Source organism: Saccostrea cucullata, unplaced genomic scaffold (assembly GCF_032062105.1).
Source record: "Saccostrea cucullata isolate Sc308-1 unplaced genomic scaffold, CSIRO_AGI_Scuc_v1 ctg1078, whole genome shotgun sequence".
NCBI classification, from domain to species: Eukaryota; Metazoa; Mollusca; class Bivalvia; order Ostreida; family Ostreidae; genus Saccostrea; species Saccostrea cuccullata.
Window position 1 is genome coordinate 206,661 of NW_026924913.1, and position 22,241 is coordinate 228,901.

At 33.7% G+C, this 22,241-nt stretch overlaps 3 protein-coding genes across 3 annotated transcripts; 1 reads left to right on the top strand and 2 right to left on the bottom strand.

Annotated features, from left to right (window-relative positions):
- Window positions 1-205: 205 nt before the first annotated feature.
- LOC134267595 (uncharacterized) lies at window positions 206-1,894 on the bottom strand. The gene is made up of 6 exons (XM_062749798.1): window positions 1,603-1,894; window positions 1,408-1,487; window positions 1,063-1,271; window positions 737-921; window positions 514-599; window positions 206-432 (listed from the first exon to the last, which is right to left on the bottom strand). Exons 1-6 carry the CDS (start codon window positions 1,770-1,772, stop codon window positions 206-208), a joined length of 957 nt encoding a protein of 318 aa, XP_062605782.1. The 5' UTR covers window positions 1,773-1,894.
- On the bottom strand, window positions 1,892-2,625 carry LOC134267601 (uncharacterized). The gene is made up of 3 exons (XM_062749804.1): window positions 2,463-2,625; window positions 2,135-2,355; window positions 1,892-2,029 (listed from the first exon to the last, which is right to left on the bottom strand). Exons 1-3 carry the CDS (start codon window positions 2,572-2,574, stop codon window positions 1,892-1,894), a joined length of 471 nt encoding a protein of 156 aa, XP_062605788.1. The 5' UTR covers window positions 2,575-2,625.
- Window positions 2,626-4,861: 2,236 nt separating this feature from the next.
- On the top strand, window positions 4,862-12,193 carry LOC134267594 (probable G-protein coupled receptor 19). The gene is made up of 2 exons (XM_062749797.1): window positions 4,862-4,911; window positions 10,947-12,193. The coding sequence occupies exon 2, from the start codon at window positions 10,982-10,984 to the stop codon at window positions 12,083-12,085; it is 1,104 nt and encodes a 367-aa protein (XP_062605781.1). The 5' UTR covers window positions 4,862-4,911; window positions 10,947-10,981; the 3' UTR covers window positions 12,086-12,193.
- Window positions 12,194-22,241: the final 10,048 nt, after the last annotated feature.

The following is a 22,241-nucleotide window of genomic DNA, read 5'->3' on the forward strand; positions in this document are numbered from 1 at the left end:
CAACTTGAAACTTTCAACACATTTTTCTACCTCTGATATGTAACCGTAACCCATATTCTTTTGGCAAACAGTAGCTGAGAGTCTAGCATGTAGACTCTCTGAACCTCCATAAAACCTTTTGGACTTTGAATCTCACATTTCAGACTCAATTGTTAAGATCATATCCAGAACTGTTGTTCTAAACAGGAAGAAGTAACCAAAGTACTTACAATCTTTTTGGGGCTTTAGTGGATACCATATGGTTAAAGTTCTCATTGACTTGGGTGGATCCCATCATGGCCAGCTCCTCTGACTTACAGCAGTATTTCTTGAATAAAGCTTCTACAGCTTCTCGGAGTAAGGTGCAGGATAGAGGCTTTCCATATGGCAAATTTCGAGGCTTATAGTCAGTCTTTTTACTGCGACACCAAGTTCCACAGCATTCGTGTTCACCTTAAAAAAAAGATCTGGTTAAAATATTTTCATTCTTCTTTCCTAATTTTGTAATGACTTCTATATTGTTGATACTCTTACCATATAAATGTGGAACAATTTTGCCAAGTTCATTTTCAAGATCTTTAGCCTTGCCCCTGTTTTGCTGTACACAATACGTAAAACATCTAAAACAGAAGGAAAAAGACACTTATTTTTTTAAAATAATAAGCCATAACATTTATAATCATATGTAACAAGTTTTTTTGGACTACAGTTGACCAAGGGATATTGTACTGAAATATTACACTTCAGAAACACAAACCTTTCAATGTGACTTCTAAGTTTTTGATTTTTCAAAACGTTATGGGTGTTGGCAAGCTCAATCAAAGCTCCAGTAAAACCTTTTCTTGTATGGTTTTTGTCAGCTCTTTTATTAATGGTTGGGTCCACAGTGGCTTTTACGTGAGCAATGGTTGTTGAGTCATTGTCCATGACTAAAGTTCCTATCTGTGAAATACATTGGAAATTTGTACTTCAGTTAAAAAGCAAAGTTTTAAATATACATGTACATGTATATTATGGTACTAAACTGTACATCCATATTTGACATTACTGCTGATAAAAATTAAACATTCAATAAAAAGCTACCTTGCACCCTTCATCTTTGATTGCACTCAGCATTTCACAGGCCATGGCCGGCTCCATTGCTTTTGCCGATCCCTGCCAATTCTTTCGGCAGTTGTGTTTTCTGGGTGGAACTCCTTTAGCTGTTGCAGCTGAGCAGATTCTGCATTTTTTACTCTTTGAAGAGAAACTTACTATCTTTTTAGTTTTTTCTCCTACTAGAGATGCGTGACCTGTAACAAGATAAATACTGCTAGCATATAACTACATTTACATGTACATGTATTAGAATATGTAACTCTACATCTCAATCTTTATTGAGGAGGGAGAATCAAAACATGCAACAATAACATTATCACCAGGGCATACCAGTGAGACTATTGTATCCTCTACCAGTACCTCTCTTCTGCCAGGCACCATCAAAAGACACAGTGATGTCTCCATCACTCCTACAAAATGAATAACACAAATGTGCAATTACATGTATTATCAAATATTATTAACATGTAAATTCAAAACATAATTTATATATCAATACAAACAAAATAAATAAAAAAAAATTACAGTTTCATTTCTTCTTGAAGAACTTCATTACAACTCTGCCCTGCCATTTCCTCTAAGTGTTTCCCCACCTCTCTTTCTCTGCTTTTAAGACTCTTGTTAGTGATCCCCGGGATATTCAATGCAGCCAGTAATGCATTTACATGAGTAATTCCATAACCACCATTTAGCATACCTAAGAGATTATTACCAGAAATAAAATGAAAATAAAATAATTCTTTTACATTTTAACTTCTGTATTATTAGTATTGAATTATTTTTATCTGCTTATTTGCAAGTCTAGATAAAATTTCTAATTTATACCTGCAGCCAGCTTTGTGTTGACATCCCAAGCATATTGCTTCATATCTGCTTTAATCCTATGTTTGCTGCCCGTGGGTATGTCGTTAACATGGGCACAACTGGAATGCGTGCACTTTATCTGCAGAACCTGCAATTGACCAAAAGTTAACTGAAAGTGAAGGGGAATGCCGCATCTTTCAAAACGAATTTTTTAGGTACATAGTCATTGACCATATTTAATAAAAATAAATACCTGTCCTAGTCCAAACTTCCTTTCACCTACAGTGTTGACAAGCTGAAGTGCATTCCCACACATAACGCAACCTCTTTTCAAATTATCAACAAGAGTGCCGAGTTCTACAATCCGTCTACCGACACGCCATGAACTCTCTGCACTTTCTGCACTTTGACCATTACCGGTTCGTAGGACAGGGGAAGAATCATTTTCCAAGCACGGAGCATCATTTTTGGCATCTAACATTTACAAAATAAATGAATCTAATGATCGAATCTTTTGATACGTATTCCAACTGTCAAAAATAGAGCAGAACGCTCGCACAATACAGACACTTAGTACTTACCATGTTTACCTCGTAAGGCATGGGCTTCTCTTGCTTCTCGTGCTTTCTTTAGCCCCTCAAGTCTGCGCATGAACGAAGCTTTCCTGAATGTCCCTTTTTCAGACCGGGGCATCGTTGCATTTGTTTTCAATCACATGAATTTTATGTTAAAACAAACCACCGAAAATTTGCGCCAAGTCCAAGTGATAACCGGAAGTCTGATGTCGGTGTATAAAATTTAAAACCGGAAACGAAAAAGTATGACCTTGCCTTAAAAGGTTGCCAAAAAGCTTTTACCCTCTGCTCGTGTCCTGGTCGTAAAGTCTCATCTGGGATCATGGTCAACTTCTTGTGGGAAAAATTAAGCTTGTGTTTCAAAACATGAGATATTCGTTTCACAGACGGTAAACTGTTAATGGTACAAATTTGCTCGTCCAATAACTTCTGTCAGATTTCTCTTCAGTATATTTAGGGTTTCTTCCGTTTCTGGTATTCGATAATCTGAAGATCAGTCTGCGACTTTTCGGGACCTATTAGAAATTTTTCTCTGCGTTTTCACGATCTGATTTTGTTCATAGTCTCTAACAATGTTTGTACATGTACATGTATGCGTGCATCGTCCAGTTTGTTTTACGATCTCTCTGTAGCTTTTACCTTGCTAATACAACTTGATTATACGCTTTCTTTCATCTTCAGAAGTTTGTTTCCATGTCGTATGCGCCATTATGGTAAACACGTTTTGAGATTTGGGCGGAGCATAAAAAAGGGCCAATCAGATTCTTTGATGCATTGTGTAGTTTGAATACAGCCGAAATGAATTGTAAAACTGTCAAATCCATCTGTGTCGTCACTCAACGCAATGGTAATCAAGTCAAATACTGAAATCTGATTTTTCGGATCCAATCTTCAGAAAGGAAAATTCGGGTACAAGTTTAAATTCAAGACGTGGCATCAAATAATGAAACTTTTTAAGGGGGCCGACTATAGTTTCCATTGCGCAATATTTCGCGCATCATAGTAAAATGAAGCGTATTTACTGTTTTAATGCAACTTTTTTCGCTTAATTATTAAAATTAAACAAAATTAAGAAATTATAGGTATGAAAATGTAATTACAATTTGATATAACTGATTTTTTAACCGATTTTGCAATTGATAGGTATGTTGACGTCGTTGCAATGTGTTTTTGACGTTATGATAATCTGAAGCTCTTAGAGAAAGGGGTAATAGAAATATTATTAAAGAAAAAGTCATAAACATACGCTCTTGAAATTTAAAATATAGAAATTTGAGAATATCTCTAATTTTTATTATGTTTTCATTTGAATCCATTGTGTACGTCATATTTTGTAATACTCTATAAAAATAGTAAAATTTGCCAATTTTTTTGCATTTTCAGATGCCCCCTCTGGTAACAAGACGGTAGAATTTTGTGTTTCTTATATATATTGTATAATATAGTATTACTCATCAAATATTACAGTTTGAACAAAATGTCTATTGTAGTATTTGTATAATTTGCTTTAAAGTGCTAAAAATTGGCATTTTCCTATATAATCCTATAGTAAATAGACGGTCCCTCAAAAATACCTGGACGGTAGATTTCCCCCAAACTTTGCATGTACACTGAAGTTAATGTAAGTTATATATGGTATAAAAATGAAGAGTTTCGCTATTGTAGTTTTCACACAAAAAAACTATAGTCGGCCCCCTGAAGTATAGTTTGCAAAAAAAAAAAAAAAAAAAAAAACCAATACATAAACAGAGAGAAAGTTTGCAACTCTTTTTTGGCCGTTTGCTTTAACACCGCATGTTGTCAAAAACGCATGACAATTTATGGAAAAATGAAAAAAAAAAAAAATGAGGTGCCCTCGTTAAAGGTAAACGCATTGTTCTGTGGAAAGGTCACAAAGTGTTAGGCTTTGCGTCCATATATTTTTATCAAAAACTTTTTTCTCGCTAAAGCCTTGAAACTAATATTTTGCTTAAACAAAATACAGATCATAAAAGAAAACGTGCAAAAAGACTCATGTGCAATAACAAAATAAAGAAAAAAAACCAATTCACCGGCCTTAATTGCTATTAAGTTTAGATAGAACTATACGTAGTGTATGAATGAGTTCAAATTCAACTTTTTAAGCCTTATTTTGAATAACAATTTAATACATAATCGTTTTATAATAAGAAAAGATCGAAACAATACGCGCATGTTACGTCATACAGGCATTTTTACAAGGTGTAATATACATGTTTATTGAAAATAATTAACAGTAATGATAACTTTTTGATTTATACCCCCATACCAGATGTTGATTTGTCAACTTAATAATTGACGTCACTGCGAAAGGATTCTCATCATCACGTGACAAACGCTTTTCATTATAATGTACAAGAAATCAATAACTACCTGTTAGTCGTTATCGAGCGGTTAAAATGTACTGGAAAAAGTAGCAGTAATTTCACATCAAAAGGTAAGTCATTTTATTCATTTTTTATTTTCAAAATGCGTTGTTAATATTTATATTCTGGCTACAGTCAAAAAGACATTTTTAAAAAACTAGATATTAAGTTATCCATAAAACAATACAATTTCCAAAGCGATGCTACAATGCTGCTGAGGTTTGGTCAATGCATAAGTTGTATTAGGTGTGACATATTGTTATGAAGCTAAGATATCGATTTTATCATTGCTGCAATTTATTGCTCCGACTCCAATATTGTCCTCAACAGGAATTTTTTAGATCAATGATGCCATTTTCTTCGAGACATCAAATACCATATAAGAAAATATTGTGTAACTAAATTTATTTCTTGTACTTGATTGAAATAAAATCAAATAATCACACTTGACATTTTCTCAACATTAAATTTAATGCGTGTTTGGTGCTATATATTATATATATCATGAGTTATTTCTTTTGGTGAATATCTATACAGAAAAAAAGTTTATTGACCTTCTCAACAACTTGAATGTCATTACATGTATATTTTATTTGCAAATAAGTTCTTTAATGCCTTGCATTTTGACTTTCTCAAGTCCTGTGTGTATTTATTAAAAAGGGGTATTTTATTTAGGGGAAAATCAATGTCCTTTTACGAATTCATTCGGAGATTTTAATAAGTAAGGATGTCACTGGGTGTGGCTGTACTACATGTACAGGAAACGCTTACTCGTCAATTTATAGAACCTGGTCGCACCACTGGTGGTTTAGACATGTAAAGGGCCTGTACTATCACTCTTAAAAAAGTTTTACTTAGTAGTCATTTTTTACTTGAAATAACAAAGATAAGTAATAGATAATTACTAAGCATTTACTTAAAATTTTAAATCAATTACTGAAATATATGTCAATTACTAAATTCAAATGTTTTACTTGATTTTTGTATTTTAAAGAATTGTTTTACTTACACACTAAAAAGTTTTACTTAGTAATTTATATTTACTTAAATTTGTGTATATAAGTAATAACATTACTTGGTCTTTACTTACATTTTACCACTATTTACTATATAGCTTATATTTTTTTGCTCCCGTAAACGAAGTTTCGGGGGTATATAGTTTTTGTAGTGTCCGTCTGTCTGTCTTTCTGTTTGTCTGTTTGTCCGCACAAACTTTAACCTTGCCCATATCTTTTGATTTAGCGGAGCTATGACTTGCATATTTCACTTGTCTATTCCTTTTGACAAGACCTTTCTTTGAGTATCACCAATTTGACTTTTTGACCTTGACGTTGGAGTTTGACCCACTTTTACAAATTCCAAACTTTATCTTTAACAGTAAATACCAGGACATTAATACGTCACATATATATTCTTTGTTGAAAGACCTTTCATGGGATACCAACAACCATGACCATTTGACATTGACTTTGGAGATTTCAATCTATGTGAAAAAACGTTAACCTTGGCCATTACTTTTGAACGATAAGGGATAGGGCTTTCACACTTACAAATATGTAATTCCTGTGAGAAGACCATTAATTGGATACCAAGAACTTTGACCCTTTGACATCGACCTTGGAGTTTGACCCACTTTTAAAAAGCAAACCTTGACTTTAACTTTAAAAGGGTTAGGGTTAGTGCATTCATACTTTACATATTTCATTCTTGTGACAAGACCTTTCTTTGGGTACCACTTAATCTGACCCTTTGTGAATTGTCCTTGACCTTGGAGTTTGATCTACATTTCAAAATCGGTAACCTTGACCATAACTTCTGAAGGGTTGGGGCTAGTGCTTTCATATTTCAGATATGTATTTTTTTGTGGCAGGACCTTTCATTAGATACCACTAACATTGACCATTTGACCTTGACCTTTGAGATATCAAGAAATACCAATATATTGAATTTGCATATAAGAAAAGTTTAACCTTTGCTATGTTGCCATAAGGGGGGGGGGTCAGTGTTTCACAAACACATCTTGTTTAAATTGTATTTAATTGATTTACTTAAAACAATAATTTATTTACTGAATCAAGGAGAATTCAAAGCAGTTGTAATACAAATAATTACTTAAAAATGGTAGTCTAATCACTATCAGGATTGAATTCTTGAAATGTAATATATAGTTTTGGCTTCCATCTTATTTGTCTGTGAGAAGGAGTTATCTTTCTTCTAAATATTCCTTCATATGAAAAAAAAGTCATACTAATTAAAATGTTGTATTAAGTATTTGAAACTTTGAACCATTTCTAAAATGGTCCTTAAAAATATACAACTTATTCAATTTATAAGGCTTTTAATACTGGGATTAAATGTTTTATTGTTAAATATAATAAAACAATTACAAAGAAATTGGCAAAACAAATAGAAAGTATTGTTACCGTTCCATGTAGATCTCATCTAATTGATTACTCAGAAAGCTCAACTAGGAAACTGTGATTAGTCTTACATTTTATACTTTCATAGTTACATGTATCTCCTTCATCAGAGGGTTGATACCTTGCAGTTTTTCTAGTAAATAATGCCGATTTTAGTAAATATGATAAGTATTTCATTTACTTAGTATTCTCTTAAGTAATAATATTCTAGATTTTAATTGATTTCAGAATTACATTTACTTAGTAATAATTCATAAAATCTAGTAAATAGAAAGCATATTATCTCTAAATTAAGTAATAATAATTTACTAAAAATGAGTAGTTCATTTACTAAGTAATATAATTCCTATTACGTATTGATACTTAGTAAATCATTTTATAAGTAAATGAATTCATCCTTATTACTAATTATGTTTACAATTACTAACCATGATAGTCATTTACTTGCTATTCTGACTAAATGGATTACTAATAATTACTAGTTTTTCTTAATCTAATATCTTATTTTAACAACAACAAGTAAAACTTTTTTTAGAGTGATGTGCTCACCCTTTTCTCGCCAAGATGATATCCTACGCAAGCACGAAAAGTAGGATTAATACAGAAAAAAAAATCTTTGTAGGTTCATTTGAGGGTGAATGACCGTCATAAAGCAAACAAAATAATTTTACAAATTTTTCTGTTGTTTTACATTCAACTTTATTTTATTTTCAGAGCAGATATTACCCCTTAGGTTTTTCTTAGGGGTAAAAGGTTATTGTAAACATTAACACGTTGTGTCTGGGCCTTACATAGAGGTTTCACAGACCAACGTCTGCAAGTGCAAATTAGAATACCACGCACGTGTTTACATCACTTTTAGAATTTATAACTTGTAAATGCTTTAAATGCAAGAATTTTTATCTTCGGATAATTTCATTTTTTGGCATAGATCTATCCAGTGCAATTTTTAAAGTACATATTAACTATTTTAATTGAATATATGCAAGTATCCATGAAATTAAACTAATAATTAACTTTAATAACTTTGATTCGTTAAGTCATATTTACTGTATTTATCTCTTAGTAAAATAATCATTTACCATGATAAGATAATTTCCTTATGTCCGTACTTGCACTTTTTTTATTATTGACAGAAACAGCAATTTAGAAAATATAAGCAACAAATTTGTTTCTACGGATCGATCTCTACAATCTCTAATAAACGTGGATACCTGTAGAATTTCATTATATCAAAAATGATATCGCAATGCACAGATTTCCCCGTTGCACGTACAATTTGTACTTTGGCTTGCAGAACCTCTCTAATACATGTATTTAATACATACGGTGGAATATCCAAATCTGTTAAATACAGAACGTTTTTAATTTTTTTCCTAATGGTTTAATAATGGCGGTATTTGAACTATATGAACTTTTAAATATTCACTACGAACATTTTTATAAAAGGATAAACCACGCTTTATTTCCTTGCCCACATATAAAACAGATTAATATTGTTCTATTCAGCACAGGTTCGCTCCTATGCATGACATTTAAAAAAAAACTGTCGATACTGAGATCGGACAATTTGCAGTTTGTTATATTTCAATCAGTTATCAGAAGGATTCACATTATTCAAATCAAACTTTGAATAAATTTTTTTTTAAAAAATATTAAAACACCATTATCATAAGCGTTTAGCAACAAGCAGTCAACACTTTGAAGTTAACGCTGCGGTTTTTTTTTTTCGGATAAAAACCATCAAGGCCTGTGTCGCGACAAACGATATCACGATGGGTATCTCTCGTATTGGTGTCCTCAATCGACCTGCGTGCATAATAAAGGTCTCCATACATGTAAGTGACAAAATCTAAAACATGACGTAAAACAGCAAATAAATTATGTACCTCCTTTGGAACTGAAAGGCAAAGAATACTCGTTCTAGCAATTTGTTATATTTTAACGCAGTTTAAACGAAGGTGTAAAAAACATTAAAATACTAGTCTCTTCATACGTTTAAAACTACGAGTTGAAAATTTCAGCATCATTAATTGCTAAGTACCTTTCTTTGTTACTTATTTAAGGTCAGAAGATAAAAACAACTATTTTCTTTGGATGAGACTTAATAAAACGTTTAGAAAAGTGGATAGTTCTTAGAATTTTTCTCGTAAGAACTGGAAAATGAAATAGACTTGGAAAATATTAGTAATATTTCAATAAAAAACAAATATAGACAAATCACACTCAGTTAAGTATTTTCCAGTTTTTCTAAGAATTATCCACTTTTCTAAACTTAAGACATGATTTTAAGTCTCCTCCAAAGAAAAAAATTGTTTGTACCATCTATCCTTATTTAAAATAGTGCTAAAAATTTTTAAGTCCTTGACATTAAATTTAAATGTCTTCAGTGAAGTTGCTAATTATATTAAAATTGGACTATGATTTAAAAAAAATTCATACTTCAAAAACAATATAACACAATAGAAGGATTTTAATTCAAAAGAAGTGCTTTAAGTTAAGTATTGCTTTATCTATGCATATTAAGTAAACAATCATGACTTGTTGCAAGTTTTTGTAAATTTTTGTAATTGATACTGAATACAAGTATCATACATCCTGTATATTTTGCCATTTGTTTTTAGAACACACTCATCGAGTTTTCAAAGACGTACCATTTCTAAACCTCAAGAAAAGAGATGATTAACTTATAAGCTGCAATTCAATTTACTTTTCAGAAATCTAATGCACAAATAATTATTAACATACATGTAACAAATGGTTTTCTGGGTGTGTGCTTGACCAAGGCGTTAAAATTGTCATCTAGTATTTCCAGCGACTCATACTAATTAGTTGAAAACATGTAAGGTGTAATATTAATTTATTGATTTAATTAATTACAACAACACGAAGTAAAAAGACAAATGTAAGGCAACTGCCATACATACAAGTCGCCCGCGTGAAGCTGCTGTTAGTAGTCACTGTGGGTTTGTTCTAATGTTAGTAACAAAGGAGTTGATCCTTAATTCTGAGGCGATTAAAATGTTCAATTTCTTTATATTTTTATATTTGAAACCCTTCTTGCGAATTTATTCACATGGAAACGCCACAACCTGCCGCGCGCGGTGAATGGCTGCAAACAGACTTGCACTTGGCACTCAGGGCCTTTGAGCAAAGAGGGATCGTTTTAGTCCTGCGCAACGAGATCTCGATATAGGGATTCATACTAAGGACTGGTTTTCACATCCCGCACTAGGATTCGAATTCGCAAATTAAAACCCTTTCTCCGCGAATCTACAGCAAACAAACTGACTAATGCGCAATGCGGGCAACTCAAAAATGCACCTTGAACTTTATATCACTTGAATTAGGAAAATCGTGTTATCTTTCACATAGCGTATGTTCAGTCATAAGTTATACTAAAGACGATTTCCATTTTTAGCCCTCGACTTGCAGTAAACTGTCAGACAGTGTCACGTGATCCCATTTAAAGACGTAAAAAATAAAGAAAAAAAAAGACGAAAAAAAGAAAAAGAACAGTTTGAAAATCATACATTGTACAAACATGTTGTATGATCATTTAAAACAGGTATAAAATCTTTGGCTGCTGGTGAGATGAAACCTATATAAAATACTAAGAAAACTGCCCATTGGTGCAAAAATCTGAACCGTTAATAATTTTCATTCGATTTTATTTATTTTTGTAGGTAAAGAAGAATTTCTGATTATATGAAGTCGTATAATGAATATCACGTCGGACCTGAGGTTGGACAACAAAATGGGTTCCGTAAACGTCAAGGTCGAAATCTTCGGATTCATTGTCTTGGCAATCCTAAATATTATTTGCAATATTTTAGTTTGCGTTGTGATACGACGAAGTCGCCGAGTCCAGTCAACAACAAACTATTTTGTTGCCGCTCTTTCAATTTCAGACATTTTATTTACAGTTCTTGTAATGCCTTTCGTTATCGGTCGAGCCCTAGCAGGAAGCTGGGTTTTTTCCAACACCATATGTCGGATTATTCGCTTTGTTCAATTCACAGTTCCAGGACTTATCATTTATCTTCTGCTTTCTATCTGCTTAGATAGGTTTTACACCATTATTTATCCGCTAAGCTTCAAAATCAGAAGAGGCACCGCTAAGCGGATGATTCTCGCAAGCTGGATTGCGGTATCGATTCATTGTATTATTTGTTTATATGTTTTCCAGGAACAACTATATGGCCAAGAAATAGTTTGTAGGTTCTACGTTAATATCACGAACGTAAATCTATTATTTGTTTTATACATTATTTCAATAATTCTTCTTCAGTATATATTTCCCATGATTATCATTGGTGTCCTTTATTCGAAAGTTTTCTATCACATATGGAAAACGAATGGTTGTTGCACTTTGCAAAGGACAAGTAATATTGTGTCTCGGACAAAAGTAAATATGGTAAAGCTACTCATGTTAATCACAGTGATCACGTTCGTCTTCTTTTCTCCAATGTACATAACAAACACAATATTTTGCTTTTTGAAAGTTCCACGCCAGGACAGTTTTGTTTTCCGCATCTGCACTTGGTTAGTTTTCCTTACTGGAATAATCAAACCATTGCTCTATTTTGTTCATAATGCCAACTTTAGACGAGGATGCCGGGAAGTGCTATGCTTCTCGGGATCGCGGTGCTACAGAAGTAACACATACGCCATTACCATTGCTCCGTCTTTTGGGAAGAAGAATTTCGTGGGTGTCATGCCACCTGACAATGGGAGGTCCTCGCCGATTCGTGCCTTTGATCGATCTACACATTGCGATGCCAATCCTTGGACAAACAATAATACGGTGACTTCTTATGTGTAAAAAAAGGATATAAGAAATATAAATCATATTCCACTAAATTTGTCGCTTTCAGGTGCTGATTTGTCTAGTTGTTGCTACCATTTTTTGGTTCTTAATAAGAATATTGTTTTTGTTACATATTTCTGACAAATAAATTGAAAAAGGCAAAAAAGGACTTTTGTTAGAACTTTGTTTTCGAAAACAACATTGATTGAATGTAAATAAAATCTGTTGTTGCATCTGTAATTGTAACATTTTAAAAGCTTAAAAATACATGATTTTTTTTCAAAAGAAAAAAGGGAAATTAAAAAAATTATGGCAAAGTAAAATAATTAAGCAAAGGAATGTAGATAGTCATGTTCTTTCAGCATAATACATTTTATTTTAAGAATGGAAAGATACTTTTTTCTTTACTGAAAAATGTCCGAGAAGAAAAAGAGGGAAAGGGTTACCAAATAGATTTTAGAAAATCTCACCGCAAGAAAAGGTCACTCAGAATCTAACTTTATAAGAAAAATATTATTCCAACCGTTCAAATAATTTTGATGCAGTGTACCAAATAACAATATTTTTTGTGCATGCACCTTTCGTAGTATTTATCTTTGCTCTCATCTCAATTTTGAAATTGATTGCTTATAGTTTTGTTTACAAGGGACGACAATCCCTTGCAAACCAGTACTCTCTTCCTCTCCACACGTAAAATGTTTAATGCATATTATATCAATTTTCAAACTATTTAGTTACAGTGGACAAAGTCACTGTGTGGAAAACATTGATAAGATTTTTTTCTTTATTTTGAAGATTTAATGGGAAAAATTTTTTCGTTTGTTTAACGTCCCTCTAGAAATTTTTTCACTCATATGGAGACGCCAACCACATGCCGATGAGGAGAGCTACAGTTTGTCCTGTACTTGGTACGTACGGCCATAAAGCATTCAGTGGTCTTTTTCGTGCCAGCACCTACTGCAACTCGGTTTATACGGTCTCATCCGAAGGACCTTTTTACAACTCAGTGGGATTCGAACCCGCGACGTAGGGATATCGAATGAGTGCTGAACAAATTAGGGATTCTAATTAAAGTGGTTTCGAAACTGATGAAAAACAAAAGCAAATGGCCCATCTTTGGACACTAATAAGGATGACTTATCTCAGGTTTCCGAAGTCAGAAAGGAAATATTGTAAAGTATATGCTAAATCAAAAAATGTTCAAAACACAGCTCAATAACAAATTAAAAATTTAATATCTTATTATTTGATGAAAATATATTGGAACAAAATTCAATATATGCTAATGCATTGGAAAATCGAACTAAAGTTTTAATTTCTCATTTTTGTCAAAACATTTATTTCTTGCAATGTGAATTACAATGTAAAGGTTACATGTATTTTTAAACATCATTTTGCAAATATTATCTGTGGTAAAGCTCATGATTTTTTTTTCAAATAGGTCTCCTCTAGAGTCGCTAAGTAAGGAATTGATGCTTACGTCGCGGGTTCGAGTCCCACTGTGGGACCTTCGGATGAGACCGTACAAACTCAAGTCCTGTAGGTACTGGCATGAAAAAAAGATCCCTCCCTGCTCAATAGGCCTAAGTGCCGAGTATAGGACAAAATTTTCAGCTCTTCTCCGGCAAGTGGTTGCGTCTCTGTATGAGTGAAAAATACTCGAGAGAAACGTTAAACAACATACAATCATTCAATCAAATAAAGAAAGTCAAGAATATGAACAAAAACCATTCCCAACAAACATTTCTCAATAATATCTTTAACCATATTTTATATTGATACCATTAGAATAAGGGCAACAAAAGCAACATGATGTGTAAGTTTTTAGGTCGCTATCGTATTTGTACGTCGTCGTTCGTTAACATTTTCAATTTCTTCTCTAAAACCACTAGACCAATTTCAACCAAACTTGGCATGTGGACATCAAGCAGTCAAACTGTTGGCATAATTGTAATAAGTAAGGAACCCTCTACCAAAATAGTGATATTCATGGCCCCTGGGTCAGGGGGTTCTGGTGTTAGGGTGGAGCTATATAGATCATATAGTAAAAGTGCATTATTTCTTTGAAAAATGAAAATCTTCTCCTGGGTATTAAACAAACTAGCCAAGTATATAGTTATGATGAGAGTGTCTCTTCCAAAATTGTGAATTTCATATCTCCCCTGGGTCAGAGTTTGTGGTTTTAGGGCGGGGCTCTATTTATTATATAGTGAAAATGCATTAATTCCTCAAACATCTTCTTCTCTGCTCCTTTGTATTAAACAAATGAACTATGTACTTAGTTATGATGAGGAAGGATGTCTCCTCCAAAATTGTGAATTTCATGGCCCCTGGGTCAGGGGTTTTGGTGTAAGGAGAGGGCTCTTTTGGTTAAATAGTGAAACTACATTGATTCCTCAAAATCTTCTTTGCTCCTGTTTATTAAACAATCCAAGTATGATGAGCAAGAGTGTTTCTTCAAAAATTGTGTATTTCGTGACCTCAGGGGTTGGGGGTTGTGTTGTTAGGGCGGGGCTCTATTGATTATATATATTGAAAATGCATGTATTCTTTTGAAATCTTTTGCATTGCTCCTGGGTATTATGCCAATGATCTTAGTATATATATTTATGATGAAGAAAGAGGTGGTTAATTTCATGTTCCCTCAAGGGGGGGGGGGGGGGGGGGGTGTTACAATACATAGTCTGAAGATAAATTAATGCTGTTAAATCTGCTCTGTGGTATTAATCAATCATTTAATATGATGAAATAAAACTTATGATAAAATTTTCCACAGTTTTAAAATATGTGGCCCCAGGGTCAGCGGTTCCTGGGGAACGGGATGCACAACTGGTTATAAAGTTGATATACATTTTCTCTTTGTTACTCTGATCTAAATCTGGGTATTAAGTACATGTAGAACGTCAAGGAAAGAAATAGACGCTTCAGAGTTGCGTATCTTGTGAAAGGAGAGTTAAATAATAAAAGAAAGTAAAACACAAACAAAGGAACTTATACAACGAGAACAATTCTAAAAAAATAAATGCCAAGTACTAGCAAAGGATTTAATGAGTGGGCATTGGATTATACTGTGTGAAATGTATAGGGATAGCTTTTTTTTTTTTTTTTTTTTTTAGAAATTCTTGACGCTATGTTTTGACGTTACATTGCCATTAAGTGTGCTCTGAAACTTCAAACATCAACAAAACAAACATGTTTACATATTAAAATTGTGCTTATTTTAAATTTCTAGTGAGTAATGTAACGAAGATTGACATCGTCCACGAACTTTTCGAACAACCCTCGTATAATGCATACAAAGGGATTGGTAACAAGTTTTTTCAACTTAGAAAAACCTTTCCCTTTAATATATGCAATAATAATAGTGATTGCCAAACGAATTATTATCAAGTATGAGAAAAACCTTTCCCTTTAATATATACAATAATAATAGTGATTGCCAAACGAATTATTATGAAGTATGAGTAAAAAGTAAAGTTATACATATGTGATTTACATACAGAATATTTCAGAGACATTTAATAAAGATTTAGAGTTAATACAGTGTGTAAATCTATAATGACACACAATGACAACGATACTTAGAGAAAAACATGTAAATGAATACACAATTACAACAATCCTCAGAAAAAAAAAATGACAATTATGATAATTAGTAGAGGTACTGTGAGCAATGAGCTCACTAAATGATACCCCTTGCCTCCAATATGATTATAATTGAAAAGTATATGTTTTGCTGTGGCAGGGAAACCCAAAATATGTGTCGGATCAAAAAGTGAAATAAGGGGGCACAATGGCAATATATAACAAAGATTCTGTGAAAGTTTCATTAGATTTCACTCAGTGGTATAAAAAGTAGTTGCGGATAAAGATGGGTACCCCAAAGCGTAACAGACAGACGGACATAACTATTACAGTATACCCTCCCACTTTTCAAGCGGGGGGTATAATCATAATAAACACAATCACAAATAAAATTCTCCTGTTATAAAAACTACTTCTCTGCTCCCGTATATGATATAGCAGGTGCACATTGGCAATATGTAATAAAGATTCTGTGAAAGTTTCAATAAATTTCACTCAGTGGTATAAAAGGAGTTGCGGATAAGAGATGGGTACCCCAAAGCGTAACAGACGGACAGTCGGACATACCGATTACAGTGTACCCTCCTACTTTTCAAGCGGGGGTTATAATCATAATAAACATATTAATCACAAAAAAAAATTCTCCTGTTATAAAGACTTCTCTGCTCCCGTATATTAAAAAAACTATCTATACGTAATTAAGATGAGGAAGGATGCTCACTCCTCCAAAATTTTGAATTTCATCTCCACGATTTTCCGGATCACCACACTGTGGTTTTCTGAATCCATTTCACCAGCATATGTCAAAAACACGTTACTTTTCTTGCGCGTTAAAAAGTCCCGATTGATCTCTAAAGGACATAAGGGGGATTTATCATCAAGTCTTTAAAAATCTTCACTGCTCCTGGGAATTACGCGGATCAAGTTACTGTTATAATAATATATATGCATCAAGTCTTTAAAAATCTTCACTGCTCCTGGGAATTACGCGAACTAAGTATACAGCTCAACGCACTTTTTAAACTCGCATGGTTTTTCGCACAAATTAAGGTCACATTGTTATGATGTAATATTGTGTATCGAGACAACAAAATACATTTTAAAAGTATCTGTTTACATAATTTGAGTTTCATTTCATTTAATGAAACATAATTCACACAAATCAATAGGCAGAACTTTGATATATTCATGGCTGAAAAATAACAACTATTCTCATTTGAATTTTTGTGGTTTCTTGCCAATTGCAGCTGTCTTTATATCCGTTCTTTTGAAAGCAATAGCTCTTGGCAGAAACGTAGACATGTGCACAGTACAGCTGCTTTACCTCGTATTTTCTGTCTATTTTGAATCTTTAACTCAGGGTGGTAATAGTATTTTTCATCTGTTTGACTGCTTTCTATGTTAATTAGGTGGGATTTTTCAGAGTCAACTTCTAAAATCTAGAATCATGAGAGAATCATCCCACTGCAAAATTTTAACGTTTCAAACCGTTAATGCAGAAGAATTTTCCTTTTCATAGAATAAATTTACTATTAAAAAAATAAACAATACTTCATTATCCTACACTTTAATGTGGTTTCCTTTTGCAATATTATCCCTTTTCGGCGTTACATTTCGACAAAACCAAGAGGAGTATGGTAAATGAGCAAAGATTTAAAAAAGAAAATACTTACCTTGAAGAAGAAAATTGAAATTTTCAACTACGTGTGAGCTTAAAAAGTGCGTTGAGCTGTATACTTATGATGAGGAAGGGTGTTCTTCCGAAATTGTGATTTTCGTTGCCCCAGGATCAGGGGTTCTGGTGGAAGGGCGGGGCTACAAAATTTATATAGAAAAACTGCATTTATTTAATTCTTTCACAATCTTCTCTTAGTTCAACTTCTACATTTACAATACATTAACAGAAACGAGAAGACGAAGGTGATAAAGTTTCGTTTAAAATAATGGATTTTTTTGTTGGGGGGAGGGTAAAAATCCTCATAGAAAGCGGGACCAGTGTCCTATGACAATGAATAAATGATTGTTAAGGAATCCTGCTGGGAGAGCCACGATTAGATAAACAAAGTTTCAGAATCCTTGCTTCCCGCACACTTCAGAATTGCAAGAAAAAAGGGCAATATCAAGTTAAACATCAAGCAAGACCAATAAAAGCAGTACTTAGACGTGATATGTTTGATTGACCCTCATTAGTCAGCCCACGGGCTGACTAGTTATGATACCAAGAACTTAATCAAATGCGCTTGCGCGTTTTGGAATTCTGGGTGGTAGTTCTGATTTCATTTCAGTAAAATCGGTATAGATTACACCAAGAAACCCCTATTTAACACCACGGTAATCTATTTAAATTCAACTCAACAAGAAGGCCATACATGCTTATCAATTTGTAGAACTATGTAAACATTTCCAAACATTTTTTTTAATATTCTGGCTCGCAGAAATTTGACTGGTTCTCATCGGATCTACGCAGCGAAGCATACAGTTGTTTGAATGTATTTCACGAATGTTTGACTCGTCAGTTGAAGGTCTTTTGTAAAGTATATTGAAGGTACTTTACTTATGTATTAAAATCTACAGCATAAACATTAGTTTATTACAGATTTTGAAGTTATTAAGTTTTGTTTTACAGGTTTTACTTTCGTTTTCAGTAAATCATTTCGATCCCGATGCAAATTAGCGAACTGATTTGTTAATGCATACAATGGATTCTTCGGGAAGAGACACATTTGACTGAGCTTGTTCGTTTGTTGTCCCCCGCTGAAAGTGGAGGATATTAATTTCGGTCTCTCTGTCATTTTGTCCGTCTGTCTGTAGTTCTGTCTGCCTCCAACACTTTCCTTTCCCTGCAATATCTCTAGAAGCCTCTGAGATTTTGCAGTGAAATTTCAAGTTACACAACTCATGGCATATGTGCGACTCCTCTTGAAATGGAGATCAAAAGGTCAAGACAAAAAAATTCAAAATTAAAAATTTAAAACATTGTTTCCGCGCAATATTTCAATAAGCCTTTAAACTTTTGAAAAAGACTTTTTCTACAACAACTACTAATGGCGAAAGGAAGACTGTGTGTAAAACTTTCATTTCCAGTCAATATCTAAAGAAACTTTTGAACTCCCTATGGCTCCGCCCGCCTTTCTTGATATGCACCCCTAGATCTGCACATGCTTTTCTTTTTTCTCTAAGTGGGAGACGCAGATTCTCTGAATAAGCTTATTTATTCATTAAATGAGACCATTTAGGTTGTAGCAATCAGATTAAAAAATTTATAGTTTTGTTACGCTATAGTTAGAGACCTGATAAATGAATTTGTAAGTCTAACCTTATTTTGTCTCAATTGTACTTTTTCCACATTTCAAGTTAAAAGTCCCCTAGCTACGTCAAATTACCAGGGAGGATAGTTAACAAACTAAAATAAAAAAAAAATATCAATATATTATGCAAAGATTAAGCTTAACAAAGCTTACATGTTACATGGGACCTGTTCGCACAAATTTTTACTGCAATAAGTACTAGAAAATGCACTGGGTATTTCAGTGGTTCTTCATCGATATTCTCAATTAAGGGTTCGGTATGACTGTTACGGTATCGCAAGGACAAAGGTATCTCCATTGTCCAAACACAGTAGTCCTGTTATACAATACATTAAGTGAAACGAGAAGACGAAGGCGATAAAGTTTCGTATGCATTGCAAAGAAATGATAGAATTCTTTTGGGGGGGGGGGGGGGGGGGGGGGGGGGTTGGTTACAAATCCTCATAGCAAGCGAGGCCAGTGTCCTGCAACAATGAATAAATCGTTCAAAAAAATTTCAAATCCTGCTGGGAGAGCCACGATTGGATAAAAAGTTATGTTTGATTAACCCTCAGACATGACTTTATGTTAAAAAAAATATCAAGTTAAACATCCAGCAAGACGGAAACTTTCTTATCCAAACGTCTTCGTCTTCTCGTTTCTGTTAATGTATTGTAACTGTAGAAGTCGAACTAAGAGAAGATTGTCAAAGAATTAATGCAGTAATATATATGATAATTTCAGAACTATGACTAGGCGAATTTAAAAGGGAGCAAAATTGTTGGCAAGGAAGAATATCGGTTTATACGGTCTCATCCGAAGAACCGGTTTCACGGCCCACAATGGGATTCGAACCTGCGACGCAAGGATCAACTCCTTAGTCTGCGACTCAAGAGCAGGTGCTTGCGCCAAGCAGACAACAAAATTGATGTCGAATTCCTGACGAGTGTGATTCAGAGAACACTTCGGCTTTATCATTTTCGCTGGTGATCGACAGAAGGTTCTGTTGATGAAATATGAATGTCATTTGTAAGTATTTTGACTTAAAGCTTGTGTTTATGCCTCCGTAATCGAAGATTCGGAGGTGTATAGTTTTTACCTTGTCTGTCTATCTGTTTGTCTGTTGAAACTTTCACCTTGACCATAACTTATGAGTGGGTAGGACAATGCCTTTCATATTTTCACAGGAGTATTCCTTGTGAAATACCTTTTTTCGTATTCCTTTTATTTGACCTCGTACCCCTGACCTTGGAATTTTTGACCTTTTTGTCAAAATTTCAAATTTTTGATTTCGGTCTTGATTTTTGAATAACTGGTGCAAGGGCCATTTTATGTGTGCGTTCAGTGTGAAAAGACCTTTCAATGTGAACATGACTTTTTACTTTAATCTTGACTATAACTTTTGAACTGGAAGTACGAGGGCTTTTCCAAATAACGATAAATTATCTGGTTTTCCCAAACGTCATAGCCCCGACAAGTATAATTTAAGGGTAAAAAATTCCCGATTACTGGGACAAAGTTTTCTAGGTTTATACACGAGTCTACTGTCTGCATTAAATTACAAAATTTGTTTTCACAGCTTTAAATGAATAGTAGCCCACACAAAAAAAGATGAGATACACCGTTTGCAGGAAAATAAAGACAAACATCCAAAAAAAAAAACAACATTGCGACATCGTCGATAACTTGTCTTGAAAACCATTGACGAAGAGTAAACCAATGGTGTTTTTTGCACGTAGACAAAACGTTGTGGCTATGTGCGTGTCATCACCGAAACAATTCTCACTGACTGAGTAACCTACCAATCAGCTTAAAGGTCATCCGAAGGCATGCGGGGCTTATGATTGTAGTCACGCTCTGAATTGAGATGAAGTGAACTATATATTATTTTTCATACTTCTTCTTTGAATAGATAAATATAGTATTCAATAATATTTCCAACTAGCGAACTTATACAACTAAGAAGCCTCAAGATTAGGGCTTAAACGTGAAATATTGTACACGTTTGGACTTGCTGATATTTAAGTAAAAACGTTTTCGTAACATGCATATCAACTCTGAAACTTTTTCTCTTCGTCTGATAAATTTCCAAGACAACTCTGTTTAAATTGATCTTTCAATGAGCCAAGATGGTAGCAACATCGTGTTTTGTTGTTATCAGACTCGGCGCAGAACGAATTTAAAATCTTCGAAAAAGTACAAACGTAATTAATAAGAGGCCAATGGGCCTCATAGGTCAACTGACTATCATGCAATTACTTTCCAATAATTGAATTCGGTTTGTGTTTTTAACCCGAGGGAATGAAATACAAAATTTTGAAATAGGCAACATTGCTAATCATAACTATACACTTAGCAAGCATACTTTGGTTACTTAATATCCAGAGGTATATATCAGAGGAACGAAAAAATGCATTTCAATTATATAACCAGTAGTATCCCAACCCACAAGAACCACTTACCCTGGGGCCATATATTTCACTAAAGGCACATTCGCTCATTATAAATAGTTGATTAATACCGAAGAGCAGATTTCACAGCATTAATTCATTTTCAAAACATACCACCACCCTCGGTACCTCTGACCAAGGGCAATGAAATAGCCAGAGGCAAATGAAAATATTTTTAGAGAATTAATGCATTTCCAATATATAATCATTAAGACCCCGGGCCACCCTAACATCAGAACCCCAAACCAAGGGGCCATGGAATTCACAATTTTGGAAGAGGCACCTTTTTTCATTGGATTTTTGCATATGCTTATGACTAAGGATGTGTTTGTCCCCTTTCATATCTGTGTCTCCAAGCAGGCATCATGACTTTTCTTGTTCCAATTGAAGGTCTTCTGTCCGATATTTATCATTTTCATCACAGTGCCACATGCAAGTGAATATTCTCAGAGTTTCTTGAATTTGCAGATGTAAAATTTCTGAAAATTGTTGAGCAGTGCAGCACAAGGTCGTCGAGTCTTGAAAAATCTTCTTCTGTGGCCAGCTCTTACGTGCTACTTCTGTAGTAACGATAAGTGTGAAAGACGGGTGTGTGCAGAGATCTAGTGACTGGTTAACATCCCATAAGATGCACAAGTCCTTCCTTTTTGTAAACTTCTATTGAATGAATTTAATACCACATTTCAGAATGTGCCAATTCTGTTACACTTGAATTAATTTTCATGATAAGTGCAATTCTGTTTTTTTCAAATTATTGGTTTCAAACAGGTGCATCCATGGTTTCCAACCTTATGCACAGAAAATGCTTCGCATAAAATTTCATATATCATAATTTAAAAAAAATATATT